The 20,317-nt window shown below is 42.5% G+C and overlaps 2 protein-coding genes across 2 annotated transcripts; both read right to left on the reverse strand.

Annotated features, from left to right (window-relative positions):
- Positions 1 to 14: 14 nt before the first annotated feature.
- On the reverse strand, positions 15 to 8,524 carry znf593 (zinc finger protein 593). The gene is made up of 4 exons (XM_083633790.1): positions 8,479 to 8,524; positions 7,639 to 7,847; positions 3,528 to 3,590; positions 15 to 3,392 (listed from the first exon to the last, which is right to left on the reverse strand). Exons 2-4 carry the CDS (start codon positions 7,836 to 7,838, stop codon positions 3,266 to 3,268), a joined length of 390 nt encoding a protein of 129 aa, XP_083489916.1. The 5' UTR covers positions 7,839 to 7,847; positions 8,479 to 8,524; the 3' UTR covers positions 15 to 3,265.
- Positions 8,525 to 11,089: 2,565 nt separating this feature from the next.
- alkbh1 (alkB homolog 1, histone H2A dioxygenase) lies at positions 11,090 to 20,239 on the reverse strand (the record flags this gene model as incomplete). Its single annotated transcript, XM_083634426.1, has 6 exons — positions 11,090 to 11,586; positions 12,005 to 12,198; positions 14,674 to 14,764; positions 16,086 to 16,248; positions 17,321 to 17,429; positions 20,102 to 20,239. 6 exons carry the CDS (start codon positions 20,237 to 20,239, stop codon positions 11,181 to 11,183), a joined length of 1,101 nt encoding a protein of 366 aa, XP_083490552.1. The 3' UTR covers positions 11,090 to 11,180.
- Positions 20,240 to 20,317: the final 78 nt, after the last annotated feature.

Raw genomic sequence — 20,317 nt, forward strand, 5'->3', positions numbered from 1 at the left:
TTTTTGAAAGCCTATCTGCATGTGCACAGCCTACAAGCACAGCTCACTTTTCTCAACCATTCCTCGTCATGGCTCCTCCATGAGTTTTCATCAATTAGTCTCACCGACAGTAGAATTGAAATTCAAACATTTGGAACTCTATTCTGAAGGCAGGCTCTCACTTGAAGGACATTTGGACTTTGTATCTAGAGCCTCAAACATGACCAGCGCTCCTTTGGTTTGAAGGACGGACTCATTCACCACTGTGGCTGCTGTTGGACATGGATACATGTGGGAACCTTCACAATTATTTCAAATGAATGCAATCGAGTTATTAATCTAGTCTATGTGTAACTTTCCCACCAGGCCTCGGATAGAGCGATCTACCTTGCTTATATTGTAGATTAGATAATAAAAATCAGCACTTTGTGCGAAATGTGGGTACCACTGAAACATGTTTTTCTCTAATCATTTCTGGCCCTGTACAGTAGTGTCTTCTGGGTGATGCCAAAGACTCGATTGAATTTGTAACAAAAAGTTGTATTTCACCTTGTCAAAAAAGGATTCATTTCAAATGGACAAGGCCATGTATGACCTTCAAACTAACGCTTAAGTTACCATTTTCTTCTGATTGACCAAAAGTCCATCTTGAATGGCAAGTCATCTTGATCCCTGGGTTCTTCTCTTTGCCAACTAGAATTTAGGACCTGACATGAGATGAGGAAACATCTAGCTGCATCTCCATCTGTACATTTTTAGAAGCGTCAAATGAGAGATGTGCAGCAGCAGCTTTTGAAAATATTGTCAAAAATGACAAAGGAAAAAGATCTGACTGCAGCCCAAGAAAGGATAACAATTAAATGGTAGCATGTGCCTTTCAGTTTAGAGAAGCAAACAATTTTGCAAAATATGGCAATTTGGTTCTGCGGAATTAAATGAAAGTAACCTTTATCATAATTACAAGAAACCTACAATACATTTTGCTTAATTGATAATCTAGCTACTGTTTATATTATACAATTTTCTTTGGTATTGTCACATCTTGAATGCCGTGTGGGGACTTCCCCCAAATGGAACATCTACAAAAAACTCAACATTTGGTTTCACACTCAAAATAAATGTGCCACAATCCAGATTTGTGTTTCCTGTTGCTTTGGTCTCTTGGGACAGCAGGGTGTTCCCTTCAGCAACATCAGCCCAGCCCACAGAAGGCTTTCGACAAAGACTTCACAAACTGCTAAGGCTCAACAAACGCAACTGCACCGGCCCTGTCTCTAGGTCTGCTCCGCAGGAGGAAAAGTCCCAGACATACAACACTATGTTCCTGTCCTTTTCTTTTTCCCTAATATTTTATTTAAGACAAACTGGCTCAGACACAGGGAGAAAAGAAAATGCCACGACGACACTTAAAGTCGAGCTGAACCCAAAAATGACTATTTTAGTTCAAATACCTGGGTATGCAGTGCACCTATTTACTAATGCAGGCCAAAAAAATCGAATTTCTTTAGTTTTTCACACTTTTTCACATCAAAAGTTCATTTTTCAAGATTCCATTCATAACAGTAATCTACAGTTTGCTGACGTCACCTAGTACTATCAAATTTCTACCCCATTTCAACCAATCATATGACATGGCAGCTGTCAATCAAATCTTCATTTCAGGATAATTTTCTCTTCCAAATGAAGGGGAAAATGGTGCCTAGTAACTCATCTGGCAGAATTTCTAGCCCATAAACTAACTAACTTGACCAATTATGCAAACTAAATTAAACGGTAATGTCTAAGAATGCAAACAAATGTAACTGGTAGAGCTGGGTATTGGTTCAAATTTCAAGAATCGATTAGATTCCGATTCACAAGGTTGCGAATCGATTAATTTCGATTCGATTTCGATTCGATCAATTTTCAATATTGATTTGGTTAGTGATACCAAAATGTGGTTTTTGAGCTGTACCCTGAATTACATGACTGTCCAGTTATGTAACACAGGGGTTTCCAACCAGCCAAGTAGATACATGGGAAAAAAAAGTTGCAGACCTGTTGTCAATTTTAATGGTTTTAGTTACACATATATTTACTCACCAGGTGGTGACAAAGGGTAAATAACAGCCTTTTCATCTGTCAATAAAGACACTTTCACAATTATGCACAGTGATTTGATTTCAGCCTATATAATTTCTAAAAGTAGATATTAAAAAAAAAAAAAATTTTTTTTTTTTTTTAATAAAAAAAAAATCGATCTCTGGACATATGAATCGATAATCGAGGATTAAAATGAAAATCGATTAAAAATCGGAGAATCGATTTTTTGGACCCAGCCCTAGTAACTGGCTCGTTAAAAGTCGCATTCCAGGAATATTATTTAATGCAATGGCGATAATGGCGCGCACCTCGCCGCCTCACAGAGCGTGGTTGTCAGGGGTCGCACTTCGGAGATTCCAGGTCAACGGGCTGCACTCTCCGCTCGGCAACACGAAAGTAGCTGGCTGCCTGCGGCTCACTGAGCTCCACTCAGCTCTAACCTCGCGTCAGCAGGCTCTTCCAGAGCCACAACACGCTGAAACCCACTCGATTTGGAGGCGGAACACGCCAGGATTGGCCAAAGCCCAATCCAGTCCCCAGAATTGTCAAATAAAATCATCGACATGATACTATGACCCGCCTCTCAACCTGACATCTCAAGACAAATTATGTTTTCAGTCTGAAACGGACACGGACGCACGCGACGAACGGGTTCAGTTCGACTTTAATATTACAGTTTTGTAATATAATAGGATGGATGCTTATGTGCTTCTAAGAGATGTGTAAGAGGTCAATGAGGAACTAGCCGGGCAAGTCACCTGCCGCCCCTAACCTCATCGAGGTAGGCTAGAAACGGGTGCCAAATAACTCGACATTTTTTAATTGAGTTGGTCCTTAGGGACCTGAGTCTGTCCATCCTTATAACAGAGATCATGTCTGTCAACCACATTTGGAAAGAAGGGCAAAGAGGGGGATTTCCATTCCTTCAGAATTAGTTTTTTGTCAACAGTTGTCCCTAGTGTCAGAGACTGTTGCACAGCTGTAGGGAAGTTCAGAGAGGACTCCGAGCAGCCGAAGATGAAAAAATCTAAATGATGGTGCGTTTTTATCATGGGAATAGGATGGGTGTTGATTATGAATGACCTGGCAGACATCAGTCTAAATATTCCAGAAAACTTAATCAGCAGCTACAAAGTAGCATTATTTAATTTGTTAATGCCTCTAGCGATGAGGCAATCAGTCCATGATTTAAGGTGGGCGGTTCTCAGTCCATGTCCTCTTCTATTGGCTGTGTCTTCACTTCAACCGTTTTGGGAGGGATGTAGGATCCCATGCCTGCCGCTCTCTCTGCCTCTGCCTGGGTGTAAGGCTCCTCTCTGAGCTTTTTCAGCCTGGATGAAGAGAGCAGAGCACAGTTCTGAAACTCACAAGGCAAATTAGCCGTGACACGGTATAGATGAATGGATTATAAGTGAAAACATATGACTGCTGCAGGTAAAGAAAATAGCTGGGATATGGCATCTTACCGTTTTTTGTGCCCTTTACTTCTGAAGTGCTCTTTCAAGGATCTCATATCCACAAAATATCTCCTGTAAGATATGAAGAGCCACTGCATTAAAAGATATCCAACAAAATATTTGATCCCCACCAAAAATGTGACAGTGCTAGTAGTGTGAATTAGGCATAAGGGTCAAACACTTTCCAACACTGTACATTTGCAGCTGAATGAGTCCATGTTTTGCAGTGTTCATATCACAACTACCATTTTTATTGGCAGGAGATATTCTGCAACATCTGTTATTTCCTCACTGGACCGATAAGAGACGTGTAATAGTTGGGTTTGTAAATGTCCTGTATGTTTTTTTTTCATCTGGGCCATTAACTCTGTTAGGCGTTATTTCTAATCCCACATGGGTTACGCAAAAACCACGCCCTGTGCCCGCCTACGCAGCAGTCAAGCGCCGGGATTGGCCAGGCGCTCATGCTCATGTTTGGCTCTCTGTTACAGGGACACCATTCCTGTGAGAAGCAACAACACCAAGCGAGGCTGCAATGAGGATATTGAAAGACAAAATCCTACATCGCACCAAAGCATACAATGTATTTTAATGTTATTTGACTTTCTGACCACCCACCTCAGTGCTTATTATGAGGCCAGAATAACAGATGCTGCTGGCCATTGGGAAGGCTAACCCTTTACTTTTGGTTTTATTTATTGTGTATGATTCAACTTTTTATCTATGATTTTATATTATTGCATGTTTGTGTAGATTGTTGGGACTTCACTGGCCTGGAACAAATGGCTGGACTGGGGGGGGGGGGGGGGGAGCTAGTCCTATGTAGCCTCGGTAAACCCAGCCTCCACGTGACCGCTATGTGCTATCAGTCACAAGAGTCTGGATGCTGGGCCATTCAGAGCGATTTCTGGCGCGAGGCGAATTCAATCACACAATGAGTGACAGCGGGACTGCCAACATCAGCTCCTGCCGTGATCGGCCAATCAGAGTGCGTCTTTGTCAATGGCGTGTAACAGCTGCGGCGGCTGCTGCATTACTAGCCATTAGCATTTGGTCTCTCAGGAGCATAGCTACGGAGCTAGCTATATGGCTATGCAACTAGTTGAGGAAATTCAAGTGAAAACAGCTGTCAGTTCGTTATTGTTATTGTTGTCTCGCCGCTAAATGCAAATGTTATTGTGCTATGTACTTCGCAAAATCATGTAGGCTACCTGAATGTATCACAATATGAAGCAGAAGGAGCCCATTAGTTGTCTGGTCAGAGGCAGGTTGGATAAAATGATCAGATGTGATATATAATAAAGAGTGTTGATGTCGAGTGAACACGAACTATGACACGAAACGAAGATTGGACCAGAGGACACGAGGCACTAGTGTTGTCACGGTACTCGGTACTTCGGTACTTGGACGGTACTACATTGCTACGGTACTGAACGGTACCTGTTTTTCATGGTACCGAGGGTACCGAATTTACTATTTAGTTTGCCACCATGGCTTGGCTTCATGGACCCAGCCGCCAGCTAACGTTAGCCTGTCTGCCTGATCAACATACATACATACTGCGCATACAGCCCCGCGCACTTCCGGGACTACGGTGTCCCCGAACGTCCACACGTAATCGCGAACAGTCATTCACAGCTTGTTTACACGAGCAGTGCGCAGCGCACAGGCAGCGAAGATAATGGCTAACAGCTACAGCAGGAGGAGCGGCTGCTCCTGTCCTATTCCAACAACTCAACTTGTTGAGAAGAAGAATGCAAAGAGTCGCATTTGGAAATATCAGTCCCCAAAGTCCCATCTGCAAAAAGTGTGAAAGGGAGTTCCAAACCAAACATCCAATCTCGCCAAGCAGCTGAAAGACAGGCACCCAGACCTGTTCAAATAATTCAAGGTGGGTTAATTCTTTCAAACGGTGTAAAATAACACGTTTAACAACATATCAAACAGACCTTATCCTGTCACATTCGTTTTTGAGATAGCTGGCAATGCATTGTGTAACCAAAAAACGTTTGCGCTAACGTTAACGTAACGTGTTTTGTAATGGAATCATTATGGGACCCGGCTAATACCTGGTACAGCGTTAGCTAGCATAGTGTAACATGTGTGCAATGCAATGTTTGTAATGGAAACATTATGGGACACGTCTAATAGCCGAACTTAGCCATAGTTCAACATGGCATCAAAATAAATACAAGCTTCTTTCGGGTGAAACGTGTCCGTGAATTAAAACTAGCTACATAAAATTGCTTGCACTCTACATGTGTGTATGTGCAGTTGTTTTTATCATCTCTTTATTTGAGTAAATCTCACTGACGTTACTTTCCATTTAACAGTATGCGAGAGATGAAGATGAAGAGGAAGGCACAAGTCGCGGAGCCCAAAAGACCACCCAGCAGACAATTCCTGATGTTTTTGAAAAGCAGAGGAAATATGACAAGAACTCACATGAAGCAAGAAAGTGTGATAGGGCATTGGCAGAATTCCTATGCATCGATCAAATACCAATATACACCGTTGAAAAAAAAGGATTCCAGCAATTCTGTGAAATAAATTAAATTATAATATTTAATATAATAATAAAATTAAATACTTGAGGGCTACATGCCACTGGTGTTGCACTGTCTGTACTCACTGCCATACAGTTGAATGTAAGAAGAAGTAAGCAGAAGCACATTGTTTTGTTTTAAAGTTGAAGGCTACATGCCATTGGTTCATTGGAAATGGTTGCATACTTTAATAAAGGAGAATATGAAATATCAGTCTTTTTTTTACCGTGGTACCGAAATTGGTACCGAGTACCGTGGAAATTCACTAGTACCGGTACCGACTACTGAATTATTGGTACCGTGACAACACTACGAGGCACACCAACCGAAGATACAGTAACACTGTACAGTATTGCTGTGAAAAGGTGACTACACATTTGATTGTGTTAAGTGTTACACTCTATCGATAAATATTTTCCAATGACACATTAGCTTGCCATATTCTTAACTGATCGAGCTTGGTGGAATTACCCCAAGACAAGTGTGTATCAGCTTTCAATGTCCAATACAGAAGAGCATTAAACTGCATTAATCTGCAAAAAACTATATTTATTGAAATGTGATCGTCACGTTACATAACGTTATAGAGCCCAAATGGTCTGCCCATAGCATCACTTTACATGGAGGCTATGTACGAAATTATTTGCATCTGTTAAACCAACATGTATCTTCCATAATGAATTAAATCATAATCATAATTAATGCTACAAAGACATGAGCTAATCACCACAGAACCGCACAGACCATTTCGACCGGTATCACAGACGTAAATGTGTCCAGGCCACTGAGATAAATATGAATCTTTATTATATATAAAACGAAGGTTTTTCTTGCAAAACCTGCAAAAATCGTTCACATTGGTGGTAGCCATCGCGTGCTAGCAGTACTGAATGTGTAGTGTTAGCTTCTTTGCTAATAATAAAGGGCGCTGAGTGATGACGCCATCTGTTGCACTGCACATGTGCTCTGTGTGCTAAGCTGGTTGGCTGATGGAGTGGTCTATCAAGGGCGGTACACCCGCCCCTCCCTGTCCACAGAAATCGCTCTGAATAGCCCAGTGTCCAGACTCTTGTGACTGATAGCACATAGATAGAGGTCACGTGGAGGCTGGGTTTAGCCAGGCTAAGTCATATGTGCTGTAGCCTATTGTATTTTTAATTTGATATTTTTTATAGTTTTCATTTACAGGTTAAACTGTCAGCTGAGCTCTGTTATTGAAGCTTTGGCTAAAGGCCTGAATTTTACAAAGATGTTTTGAAATAAATGTTTAAAAATCGATTGTGTGTTAAAAGCTTGTGTTACGTTTTCATTGGCATTAATACACTAATAATTCATTTCAATGTCCACTATCAAGAGCAATTCAGTTGGTTCATGAAATCGCTGGGCTGCGTGCCATGCAGTGTTTGTGGTGTGGGAGATTCCAGCTGTCAAAAGAAGACAAAAGACTTGCTCCTGGCCAATCCCGGCGCTTGACTGCTGCGTAGGCGGGCACAGGGCGTGGTTTTTGCGTAACCTATGTGGGATTCGAAATAATGCCTCTGTTAGGCTATAAAGACAAATTGGAAAGCACTTACGCGCAGTGCAAGCAGTAGTGCTGGGCACACCCAGTGACATCATAGTCCACCTCCTGTTTGAGCAACTTGGCTGCTGTCTCAGGCTTCATGTCTGAGTGGATCTGGTCCAAGTCCTTGGTCCTGCGCTTTGTCTTCCATGTCTTAGCAATGTTCTTCTTCTTATCACTCTTGTGGTTTCCTGTTTGTTTGGACTTCCCCATGGTACTAGGCTGAAAACAAAGTAAGGACCAAGATGTGTTGGGAATGCATGGAGCCACAGCAAAGACACATGGACATTATTTCAGTGGACACCTGAGGAAATAGTTTTGTTTAGTTATTTTTGTCTTATTAAGTTAAAATTCGCAGATTAATGACACCCCCCTTCTCTAGTTTTACACTATGCCCATGTCACATAGAAAGACAACAGACACTTTATTTGCAACAAATGTGCACACAACAGCTTTAAGCTAGCTAAAACCGAAACATAGGGCTACCTAGGCTACTTCATACTCTAGCTTAGCTTGCCGAATAAACAAGGCGCGCAACTTGCCAGAATGGAATGCTATATTGTACTTTGGATCTTATACTGGAATGTGTGTGAATTGTATCTGTATATACAGTGAAACTCCTGAGATGTGTAATAAAAAAAACAATAAAGAACTTGTAAACAGAACAAGGTGCGGCAAGTTGCTAACCAACAGTCTGTATCAGCTGACTAAAACCGCACCTATAACTTTAACGTTATACGGGGTTTAACTCAAAAGAAACCGTACCTCATTCTGCAAAAAATACAAAACATCAACACCAGATGACAACCAGAAATATCTTTATTTTGACTCTAGAAATGTGGGATTTGCTTACCTTTCACACGTGTAGCGTTAGTCGAAAAGGACGGATGTACTTCTTCTTCTCTCGAATTAATGGGAGGGGGACGCAAACCACTTTTAGGTGCATACCGCCACCTACTGTACAAGAGTATGTAACATCATGTAATTTTACCCTATTTCCTTCTGGTGTTTAATATCTTACCAACCTTATATCCCACTGCCTTCTTGCATCTTGGATTTTATTCCATAACCTCTCTCTTTCCTCCTCATACATGGTACAATGCAATATGTTCAACGTTTTCTTTAATTCCACAGTTCCCTTATCACTGTTCCTTCCCCCATTATATACAAAGTGCAATTTAGTCATGTGTAATATCTCAAGACAGACCTTTGATTGGGGGGGGGGAGGCGACAAAAAAAACATTGGGTTCCCAGATTGAGTCCTGTGTGATCCAATCTGAGTCATATAATCATTTCCTCCCTTCCGTTAGAATTATTTGTTATGACCAACTTTCAGACAAGCAACCTCTGTTGAAAGTTTTAAGATGCAGCTCAAAACTTATTTTTATGTCATTGCTTTTAATTAATTTACCTGTATTTAATAATTTTATATTGATGTGTCTTTTGCTGTGGTTTTATTTGCTCATATTAATGTTTTTGCACGTAAAACACTTTGAGCTGCATTTTATGTATGAATGGTGCTATATAAATAAAGTAATAAAACAATCTTCTCTGTTGACTGTATACTTTCCAAAGCAGTAACTGAATCAGTGCACACCACCACCCTGTCAGGTCTGACCTCTACCCACTGTAACCAAATCATTATTGAAACTATTTATGCTGTGTAAACTGATAGTTGGTCTGATATGTCTTTTGGATATAGAAAATTTTAACTCAGGGACAAACACTCAAATTCCCACACAAGACTGTTTATTCTTAGAACAACCTGTACATATTTTGAAATAGCTGTCATAACTATTTATCAGATACGCACAAGTTTTGACTCCCACTTCATTCATACTGTATAACTGGGGTAGACTATCTGCCCCCCCCCCCAGTTGCATCTGGCCACAGCTGGCCATAAAGAAATCTGACTTTCTTGCGCTTGTTAGTAAACATAGCAAGACTCCCTTGTTGACAATTTAAACCCCCACTCGTCTGAATCCTCCTCCACTTTCTACATTGCTTTTCTTTTACTCCTTAACACATAAGACACATTCTATCCCCTCATCCATGTGGCCCCATCATCTGCATAAAGCACTAATTTAATAAATCCATCTAAATTTGTAAATATGTCATTTATCATTATATAGGAACGCACAAAAAGGTGTGGACCAGAGCAACTCAGCAGGCAACTAGAATATCAAAGCGAAAAAAATGACAGCCTGATGAAAACCAACGGTTGAAACGCGTTGCGTTATTTGTTGCCCGTATCAATAGTTTGTGAAGATGTACTCTGTATGATAACTCTGTGAAGTACGCAGGTACAATGACTTCTTATTACATTTATTCATCTTTCAACTCCAAGCAGCTCATTTTGTTTCGCTTTGATTTATCATTATATTAAATATTACAGGACTGCTTGTACTCATTTTAGGAATACTATTTTCTATGTCATAATCCTTCGACACTTATGCTCCAACCTTAATAAACTCCAAATTTCCTACCTGTTAAGAGGTCCATAATCCTCCCTCCAATACCAATTTTACTTAATTTGATAAGCCGCCCTTCCCTCCACATAGTCATATGCCATTTCAATGTCAAAATATACTATTTCCATCAACTCTTTCATTTTCAGTGTCTTTTCCACCTCATTTATACTACGGTAACTATTGTGGATCAACCTTTTGGAAATCCACTTAAAATGTGTTCCACTACAGATGACAGAAAACTGAATACATGCCCTAAAATGTAATTTGTAACCATTCCATTAGACTACTCAAGATAAGTAACCTATTCTGAATACTCAGCCCCCACCCTCTGGAACTCACTCCCCATTGATATCAGAAACATTCCCACCCTGGACGCCTTCAAAACGGCACTCAAATCTCACCTGTTCACCAAGGCCTTTGGCCCTAATTAACTGTTCTTGCCTGTTTATTTGTCCCTCTCTGTGCTCTTGTGCCTTTTGCTTTGTTTTATTTTTGTCCCTGTGCGCTCGTCTTTTGTGTGTCTACCGTTCCTTGTTTTGTTCTCTCCTGTGAAGCGTCCTTGGGTTTTAGAAAGGCGCTATATAAGTCCAAGTTATTATTATTATTATTATTATTTGGATTACTTTTGGAATACTTCAAAACAGTCTTGTTGAGCCCATTTGTCTGGGTCACTCTGAATGTAGATACGTTAGGGATGACCTTGTTACTGTCTTCAGAAGAAAGGTTATGCAAGCATGTAAACACAAATGTGGTTTGTTTTGTCCTGCAACTGATACTGTTGAAAGAAAAATGTAATCCACCAAAGAACAGAGTATGCTACAGGCAAACACTGCGCACGTACAACTTGTGTGCTTCATATTAATTTTAGAGCAAATAAAACAAAAACAAGTATTCTCTTCAAGTATTATATTTTTAAATAAAGTAACTGTATTCAAAATACCAACAAATTTAAATTGTAACTGTAATGGAATAGTTACCATACTCTTTGTCCCACATTTTGGTTTGTTGGGATCTGGTGACCCCATCTACAAATGCCTGTTGAAGCCAGGTGTTGCTGTGTATTTTATGTCTCTACAAAGTCACTTCAGGTCTTCCTCCTCTTCTGGCCTGCGCTCTCTCCATCTGATGACGGCTCATCGTGATACTCCTCTGTCCGGCTTGCATCTGTCTGAGGGAGTGTTTCTGGGAAGCTCTGCCCTGGCCCCAGCACCTGTCTGACAGTCATGTTCACCCTGGAGCTCTCCATGTACCTGGAGCACACCACCCAGTCCTCCTCGGACACCGGCCCCACCAGGGCTCCCTCCTCCTGGGTGCGTGTCTCTGAGCAGCAGGGGTCTTCCCGGGGCGCTGGCACGATGCGTGGCACGGCGTGGTAGAGGAGGCGGCTGGGGCCCGACATCACCATCACGTCACCGCTGTGCATGTACATGGCGGTGGCTGGGTCTTCTCTCCGCGTGCCGCCCAGGAGGAAGATGGCCGACTGCCCGAAACTAGCAGTCAAAGCAAGACGGATGTGTTACATTAGTTTTTATTGGTTATGAAAAAATAACAAATTCCACAATGCTTTTATTTTAAAGGTAGAATATGCAACCATTTCATAAATTCATATATAGCAGTGCTGCCTGGAGTCCTGTTCCCTCCTCTAAGCCCACAGCGTGTTAGAACTCTTTCACCTGAGCAGAGCTGCCTGTAGTCCTGTTCCCTCCTCTAAGCCCACAGCGTGTTAGAACTCTCTCACCTGAGCAGAGCTGCCTGTAGTCCTGTTCCCTCCTCTAAGCCCACAGCGTGTTAGAACTCTCTCACCTGAGCAGAGCTGCCTGTAGTCCTGTTCTGTCCTCTAAGCCCACAGCGTGTTAGAACTCTTTCACCTGAGCAGAGCTGCCTGGAGTCCTGGTTCCCTCCTCTCACCTGAATGACAGCAGTGGCCGCGTGTGATCCAGCTCTGATTCGTCCACGTGGATTCCGAGCGAGGAATCGGAGCGGTAGTAGTTTAGGATTCCCGCCTCCGCGTCAAAGCCGGGGAAACCGCAGACAGCTGCTATGTGGCTGGACAGCGTGTGGAGCTCACTCGGGAAAGGCGTGTAATGATTCGCCGAGTACGTCTGTGAATGGGACAACATCAAATAAAACATTTTGAGCTTTCGGTACACGCATGTCCGACGTCCAGGCCTTTTCCTTCAAATGCAATGGAAATGATCTATTAATCTCTGCTGAATGCAATGTGTCGCCATACAGATACTCAGACCCACCTCTTAATCCTGTAGTGCTTTTGAAAGTACAATGCACATAATATGTGAGGGAGTTCAAGTATCTCGGAGTCTTGTTCTCGAGTGAGGCGATCATGGAGCGGGAGATGGAGCGGGAGATGGGCCAGAGAATCGGAGCAGCGGAAGCGATATTGCATTTGATTTACTGCACTGCCAGCATTCAGTGTCATCAGTGTCATCGGTCATCCATAAGGGAGTAGAGTCGCTGCTCCTTTGCGTAGAAAGGAGGCAGTTGAGGTGGTTCGGGCATCTGGTAAGGATGCCACCTGGTCGCCTCTCTAGGGAGGTGTTCCAGGCCCGTCCATTGAGATATGGGCACGTCCAGCTCGGAGGAGACCACGGGGCAGGCTGAGGGCTAGGTGGATAGATTATATCTCCATGCTGGCTAATGTGACCAGGGAAAGGAAAGTTTGGGGTCCCCTGCTGGAACGACTAGCTCCATGACCCGACCGCTGATAAGCGGTTGAAGTTGGATGGACAATGTATATATGAATTGTAAAAAATGATTTAGACTCATATTCACACTTAATATCATTGACAAATATTTGATCAAATAAAGTAAATAAAATACTAGATTATTATTATTATTATCATCATCATCATCATCATCATCATGGTAGAAAAGTGCAATCGTATATTATCTCTGAGATAAGATAATCTGAGATTCTTTCTATTGTTATGTCATGTTAATATGATTTTAACTATCTGTATTGTAGGCTGAGATAGAACAGTGAATCTATGGTCAAAACAATCCTTAATCTACATTCTCTAATTGTGTTAATGTCTTGTAAATGAACAACAATTCATCAATTTGCTGGGGACCCCTGGAGCTCCCTTAAGAAAAGTTGTTTTATTCCTCTCTAAGTTTTTAACTATTTTTGCAACTACTCTGATGTGATGCTTTTAAATGTCTATTTCATCCTCTTCTTTTATTCTCTTATTTTCTTGTGTCGATCATCTTATGTGAAGCACTTTGAATTGCCTCTATCTGATTTGATGCAAACCCAATGCTGTGGCATGTACGGGCAACAGAAGACGCAAGGTACGAGTAGAGGGTATGCTTGGTGTCCAAACTACAGTATAAAGACAAAGCAGTTATGAAATGTCTATTTTATCCTCTTTTTTCTTATGTCATCTATTTTATGTGAAGCACTTTGAACTGCATCTGTGTATGAAATGTGCTATACAAATACATTTGACTTGACTTGACTTGACATCTGGTGGTCCCCCGACATCATGTTGAGAACCACTGCCTTAGACGGCCGGGTCAGCAAAGACATCCCAGTAAGGTGTATGTTATGTATTGTAGGCTCATGTGGGCTGGGCACCATAGTGCGCATGACACCTAAATCAATAAATCATTCACACACACAGACGGTACTTAGTCACCAATGGATGAATGTGGAGCTGGGGCCCACAGGACAGATGGAAAGATGGTCCATGACGAAAGGACGGACACACGTCAGTTATAGAAGTGGCTGTACCGCCTAAAAATACTGCTATTGTTCTCTGCATTGACCCAATCTGGGAAATCCATCGGTCATTTTTATTTTTTTTATATATATACACAGTATATAAGCACATACCTGAATAACCAGAACCGAATCTCAACTGTCCCGGCCACGCCCCTTCAAACACAGTTTACAGAGTGCTTGCGCTATTATCTGGATTTTCTTAAACCATGCCGACAGATTTTCATGCAAATCTAAAATCTGTTTTGAGAGATTAGCATTGACCTGAATGCAGCATCCTATTAGAGAAGGAAGTGGGATGTTTACCTTGGTGGTCCAGTTATAATGATAGCCCAGGTGTTTACCTTGGTGGTCCAGTTATAATGATAGCCCAGGTGTTTACCTTGGTGGTCCAGTTATAATGATAGCCCAGGTCTTTAGCTTGGTGGTCCAGTTATAATGATAGCCCAGGTCTTTACCTTGGTGGTCCAGTTATAATGATAGCCCAGGTCTTTAGCTTGGTGGTCCAGTTATAATGATAGCCCAGGTGTTTACCTTGGTGGTCCAATTATAATGATAGCCCAGGTGTTTACCTTGGTGGTCCAGTTATAATGATAGCCCAGGTGTTTACCTTGGTGGTCCAGTTATAATGATAGCCCAGGTGTTTACCTTGGTGGTCCAGTTATAATGATAGCCCAGGTGTTTACCTTGGTGGTCCAGTTATAATGATAGCCCAGGTGTTTACCTTGGTGGTCCAGTTATAATGATAGCCCAGGTGTTTACCTTGGTGGTCCAGTTATAATGATAGCCCAGGTGTTTACCTTGGTGGTCCAGTTATAATGATAGCCCAGGTGTTTACCTTGGTGGTCCAGTTATAATGATAGCCCAGGGTGACCCAGCGAAGTCGCTCCAGCAGTGTCTTGGGTTCCCTCTTACTAGAAGGAGGCGACCTGTTGGGATTCAAACAGAGAGGGCAATTAGAAAGGCATGTCGGTGGTAGAGCTCGGGACGGTTAAGCATTTGCAAGCCTCCAAACCATCTGGAAGTCATCAAAAACCAAGATCCAACTGTATAACAGCAATGTTAAGTCAGTTCTACTGTACAGCTCAGAATGCGGGCGAGTGGTCGAGTGTGACATGAAAAAGATCAATGCATTCCACAATGATGTCTCCGGAAGATATGCCAAAAAAGACCTCCAATGAGGACCTGTACAAATACACAGACTGTTGCAATATGCCTATTTCACATCCCAACCAAATCAGCCATTTTGTGTCTAAAATGCAGGAAGTAACATGATATAAAAAATGACACAGCCTGCACTGATATAAATTGTATGCTTCCCTGCAGTGGAGGAACAGCAAACTGAATTGTCTTTGTTTTACTTCATGCCTTTTAGACACAGAATGGCTGATTTGAGTGGGATGTGAAATAGGCTAATGGGCTCCAATGGCTTGGACATGTCCTCAGAATGGACCAGGCCTTGAGATGGACTCCACCAGGAAACAAGGGAGGCCAAAAACAACCTGGCAGATACCAGGTAGGGTGACCTCTGACCTGAAAACGGCTGACCTGACTTGGGGCGCTGCACAGGATAGGACCAGGCAGAAGCAGATGTTCCCCAAGGAATTAAGAGGATTAAGTAAATTCCCCTATAAGCTCAAAAACGAATGAATTATTCTCCAACTGTGGCCAACAGTGCAAGACCCTGACTCCTGATTCTGATTCTGATTCTGACTTGGGGAAAGTTGCCTGACACCTGTGAGCTGTCCAGTACACAGAGTTCTGAAAGAGCTAGAATGAGAGCATGGACAGAACACCCTGTGATCCAGATGACGCTTGTATAAATGCTGCAAATATTTCACTAAAATATGCTGGTATGTGACAGAATATTCCATAATACAGCAGGCTTTGCATCACAAATCGTTGTTGTAAATTTAGAAATGCAGGGTGGGTTACACCAACATCTTTGATTTATTTTGTTGTTAATTGCTGAAATCTTACTTTAAATCATTTAAATTCTGATTTTAAATTCACTACACTACGGTAACATTTAAATTGTGCAACATAGGCCTGCAGTATTTTATTTTATTTTATTTAGGTTATTCAAGTTGAGGAACCTCCAATATGGCCACCAGAGGTCGTCACATCAACAGAAAACACTACTGAAAATGATTTAAGACATGACACTACTGCGAGACACTACTACGAGATACAACCAGTCCAATCTATGTGAGATTTGTCAGTGAAGGGGCAATCGAAGGACAGTATCACCTGAGGGCATCTGCACTCTTGGCCCAGATGTCCTGGGTGTCTGCGGGCGCCATGTGCATGTCCAGGTTACAGACATTGGGTTTCTGAGGGTAGCTCTTCAGACACTGCCTGACCCAGAAGGGCTGGCAGCCCAGCAGGAAGGGGTTGGAGATGAAGAGGAACCCTGGACAACAGAGTACAGGACAGTACCGGGTCATGGAACGGTATATTGAGACATCTTGAACGGGATTAGAAACATTGCAAAGATAGACAAGATATCGCATTAACAACCATGAAAATGGCGTTTGTGTTTATTTACCAATCTGGTGGAAGCAGAGATTTATTTATTTTTTGTAATTTTTGGGGTATTTCGATTGTAATTTTTGAGTCATGGAAATGGTTAAATCGGTCAGCAGAAAATATCGGTATGGGCCTTCAAAAACCCAATAGTGGTCAAACCTTACTTCTAACGAATCTATTATAAATGAGAATCTTCAACCAGATCTGGGCTTCTCTACTGATTAAAATATCCTTTATTAGTCTGAGAACGCTGATGTGACATTTTGTCTATTCTGATCATCTTGGGACATAGACTCTGTTCAGAGGCTGAGACCTAATAAAACTTGATGGGTGTATTTACCTGGCTAGCCATGGAGACCTGAGGGGTGTGTTTAACTGGGTAGCCCTGGATAAGACCTGAGGGATGTGTTTACCTGGGTAGCCCTGGATAAGACCTGAGGGGTGTGTTTAACTGGGTAGCCCTGGATAAGACCTGAGGGGTGTGTTTACCTGGGTAGCCCTGGATAAGACCTGCGGGGTGTGTTTACCTGGGTAGCCCTGGATAAGACCTGAGGGGTGTGTTTACCTGGGTAGCCCTGGTGACCTGAGGGGTGTGTTTACCTGGGTAGCCCTGGATAAGACCTGAGGGATGTGTTTACCTGGGTAGCCCTGGAGACCTGAGGGGTGTGTTTACCTGGGTAGCCCTGGAGACCTGAGGGGTGTGTTTACCTGGGTAGCCCTGGATAAGACCTGACGGGTGTGTTTACCTGGGTAGCCCTGGAGACATGAGGGGTGTGTTTACCTGGGTAGCCCTGGAGACCTGAGGGATGTGTTTACCTGGGTAGCCCTGGCGACCTGAGGGGTGTGTTTACCTGGGTAGCCCTGGAGACCTGAGGGGTGTGTTTACCTGGGTAGCCCTGGAGACCTGAGGGGTGTGTTTACCTTGGTAGCCTTGGAGACCTGATGGGTGTGTTTACCTGGGTAGCCCTGGAGACCGAAGGCTTTCCAGTCTCTGACAGGCCGCAGACCAACCGTCCTGGCCTCCATGTCACTCACTGCAGCAGCATCCAGTTTAGCAGAAACTACCTGTCAGTCACCCCCCCACCCCCCCACCCACACACACCCACACACACACACACACACACACACACACACACACACACACACACACACACACACACACACAGAAAGTTACACTATCATTCACTTTGTGTAAACCAGTAAGATAAAATGAGAATTTACTGAGCCGTGTGGAAATTAGGCCACTGCAACCACAAATAGTAATAGGATTCAACAGGGCAAAGCAAAAAGTTAGTTAGTTAGTTAGTTAGTTAGTTAGTTTATTTCAATCAGAAAGAAAAGAATATTCACAGAATAGGAAAAAAACAGAAAAAACAAAACAAAAGATACATAAGGCTGACCGAAAGGGTTTTAGGGCTGAAGCTAGCTAGCTTATTAAATGCCCTTACCCTTATTCCTTTACGTTATATGTAAACATATGCAGTACATATGCATACACATGGATACATACATGCATTGATTTACACACACAAATAGCACTAATTATTCATACATGCCTATACACACATAGGCTACCTACCACATATACATATAATTACACATACATAGCTAATACCAAACATACTACAGGAAATACAAGTGACCCATAAGTCCTGATTATGTACCATCACGTCTATACTTCTCCAGAATAATGTTTCTATACTTTTTTTTGAATTGCACAAGATTTTTACTTTCTTTGATCTCGTCAGGTAATTTATTCCACAGTTTCACACCACAGACAGATACGCACATGCTCTTCAGAGTGCTATGAACAATTGGTTGTTTGAAATTCAATCTCCCTCTCAGCTCATAACCACCTTCTCTATCACTGAACTGTTTTTGTATATTACCAGGAAGTAAATTATGTCGCGCTTTATACAGAGTTTGGGCGGTTTTGAACTCCACCAGATCCCAAAACTTCAGCGTCTTTGATTTATGAAACAGTACATTTGTGTGTTCATGAAAGTAGAAATAATATAGTGATAAAACAATAAAAGCATAGATACAGTCGGTCTGTGTGGAAACGCCTACAAAATATTACTACGGCTGGCGCGCGAATGGGGTAAAACCCCCCATATATCTCAATGGGGTGACTCACCAAAGGACAGTGCTGTGGCTCTCTACACTACAGGATTGGGGATTCTAGAGCAGGTACATAGACATCTGTTCAGATGTGCATTTACTGCGGTGGTTGAATCATCGATCCGGTCTGCCTGGGCTGGGCTAGCAGCTAAATGCTAACTATGCTGAATGGGGAGAACAGGAGGATTTACCCCACCCTGACCACGCCCCCAGCCAGCTACCCCAGCATCTATGAGGAGACATTGACTGTATAAAGTAGGATAGAATGCTGCAGTCAATAGACCTTTTTCACAGCAGCCATTGTCACTTGTGTCATCACCACTGAGATATATATGTCCATGGTCATCACGTGTAACTAATAACATTAATTATGGTTCCATTCCATTTAGGTGTTCCAGTGCCATTCACCTAAATGCAATGGAATTGTCATTCATGTTATTAGTTACACCTGTGTTTACCCTGCTATGACACATCCAAATGACTGCTGGCATAGCCTACTAAGATTTATGGAACATTTTACAATTGCCAGTTAAAGATGCTTTCCTGACTGAAATAAAGTTGCAATGAGTCCGGAAGTAGCATGTTGGATCTTGATTCCTCAGGGGAAAAGTGAATGGGGTTTTAGAATGGGGATTTCGCTTAAATGGATGAAATAAGGTCTGTGGTTAACAAAGGTTTATGGGAGTGGTAATTTGTGTTCAGCAGGATAATCTTCACAAACGTGAATCACTTTTATGACTCTTGAAACGTAAATGCTGATGATGTGGCTATAAGTGAATATTATGCATGGAAATCTCAAGGTCGATGAGATGAGCCTCATTCCCCGTTGCGCTTGCGCAGTTGGTCCCACATTAGCTCCTTTCGTAACTGTAGTCCACATATGATTTCATCATCTGCCTATAACAGTTCCTATCCACTTCCCTGCGACTCTCGCTCTCAAGCTGTCTAAGCGATACGCACGTATGTACAAGTGTCACAGTCAGAAACATTTCAAAGCCACCTACTAGAGCAGAATGGTTAATTGCTTCTCGACGGAGGGGTTTGAAAGCTCGATGCTGCTCATAGCCTAAACCTAACCTCCCCCAGACCCTAACCCAAAACCTAACCTCTCCCACCCCCCACGCCGGTCGGCATTGCGGGTGGTCGGCATAGCAGGTGGACACCGCTCATAAATGCCTCTTTTGATCTTAATTCGGTGCTGGTGGCATTTGCCGAGCTTTCGACCAGGGAGCTCTAACCTGGAAAAAAATAATATTACCAGCACATAATTCGGATAAAATAGGCATTTATGAGCAGGCTAGCAGCAACGAGCTTTCAAACCCCTGGAGGGTAGACGATCACGTGACGATGACGTCATACCCGGAAGAGTCCGAAAGGGGCCACATTTGACTACAACGAGGCTGTAGTAATCGGGCACGTGCACACGCTTCGTGGGCTATTGTTTGTCTCTGGAATTTTGAAATGCGTAATGATATTTTCGAGTGATTTTACTATACCACAAAATATAGTGCAGACAGAGGTAGCACGTGGCAGATTGTAAACAGCATCTCGAGTCAGCAGAGCTAGCTAGCTACCACCACACCAAAGCCTAAGTATTTTCCACTTCATTCCCTCACCTTGTCGCTCCATAAACATTTCGAGAAGTCAATGACATCGCTGAAATCAGGGGGAGGGTTTCTGCGCTTGTAAAACTTGAATACTTTCCTAAATGCATCTTCTCCATACTCCACCATGGAGGCTGCCATCTTGGCCATAAACTCTGACCTTTCACCTCAAGCATTTTTTTTTATCCTCCCTCCCCCACCTCAAGCATTTCAATCATGACAGAGCAA

The sequence above is a fragment of the Poromitra crassiceps genome (assembly GCF_964638095.1).
Source record: "Poromitra crassiceps genome assembly, chromosome: 3".
Lineage (NCBI taxonomy): Eukaryota > Metazoa > Chordata > Actinopteri > Beryciformes > Melamphaidae > Poromitra > Poromitra crassiceps.

Bases quoted from the DNA above. Each gene is read 5' to 3' on its own strand.
- znf593 (XM_083633790.1), bottom strand. From the start codon at position 7,838: ATGGGGAAGTCCAAACAAACAGGAAACCACAAGAGTGATAAGAAGAAG. The intron at 3,591-7,638 runs GTAAGTGCTTTC...CATATCTTACAG, and splicing joins CACTACTGCTTGCACTGCGC to GAGATATTTTGTGGATATGA. The intron at 3,393-3,527 runs GTAAGATGCCAT...CTCTTCATCCAG, and splicing joins AGTAAAGGGCACAAAAAACG to GCTGAAAAAGCTCAGAGAGG.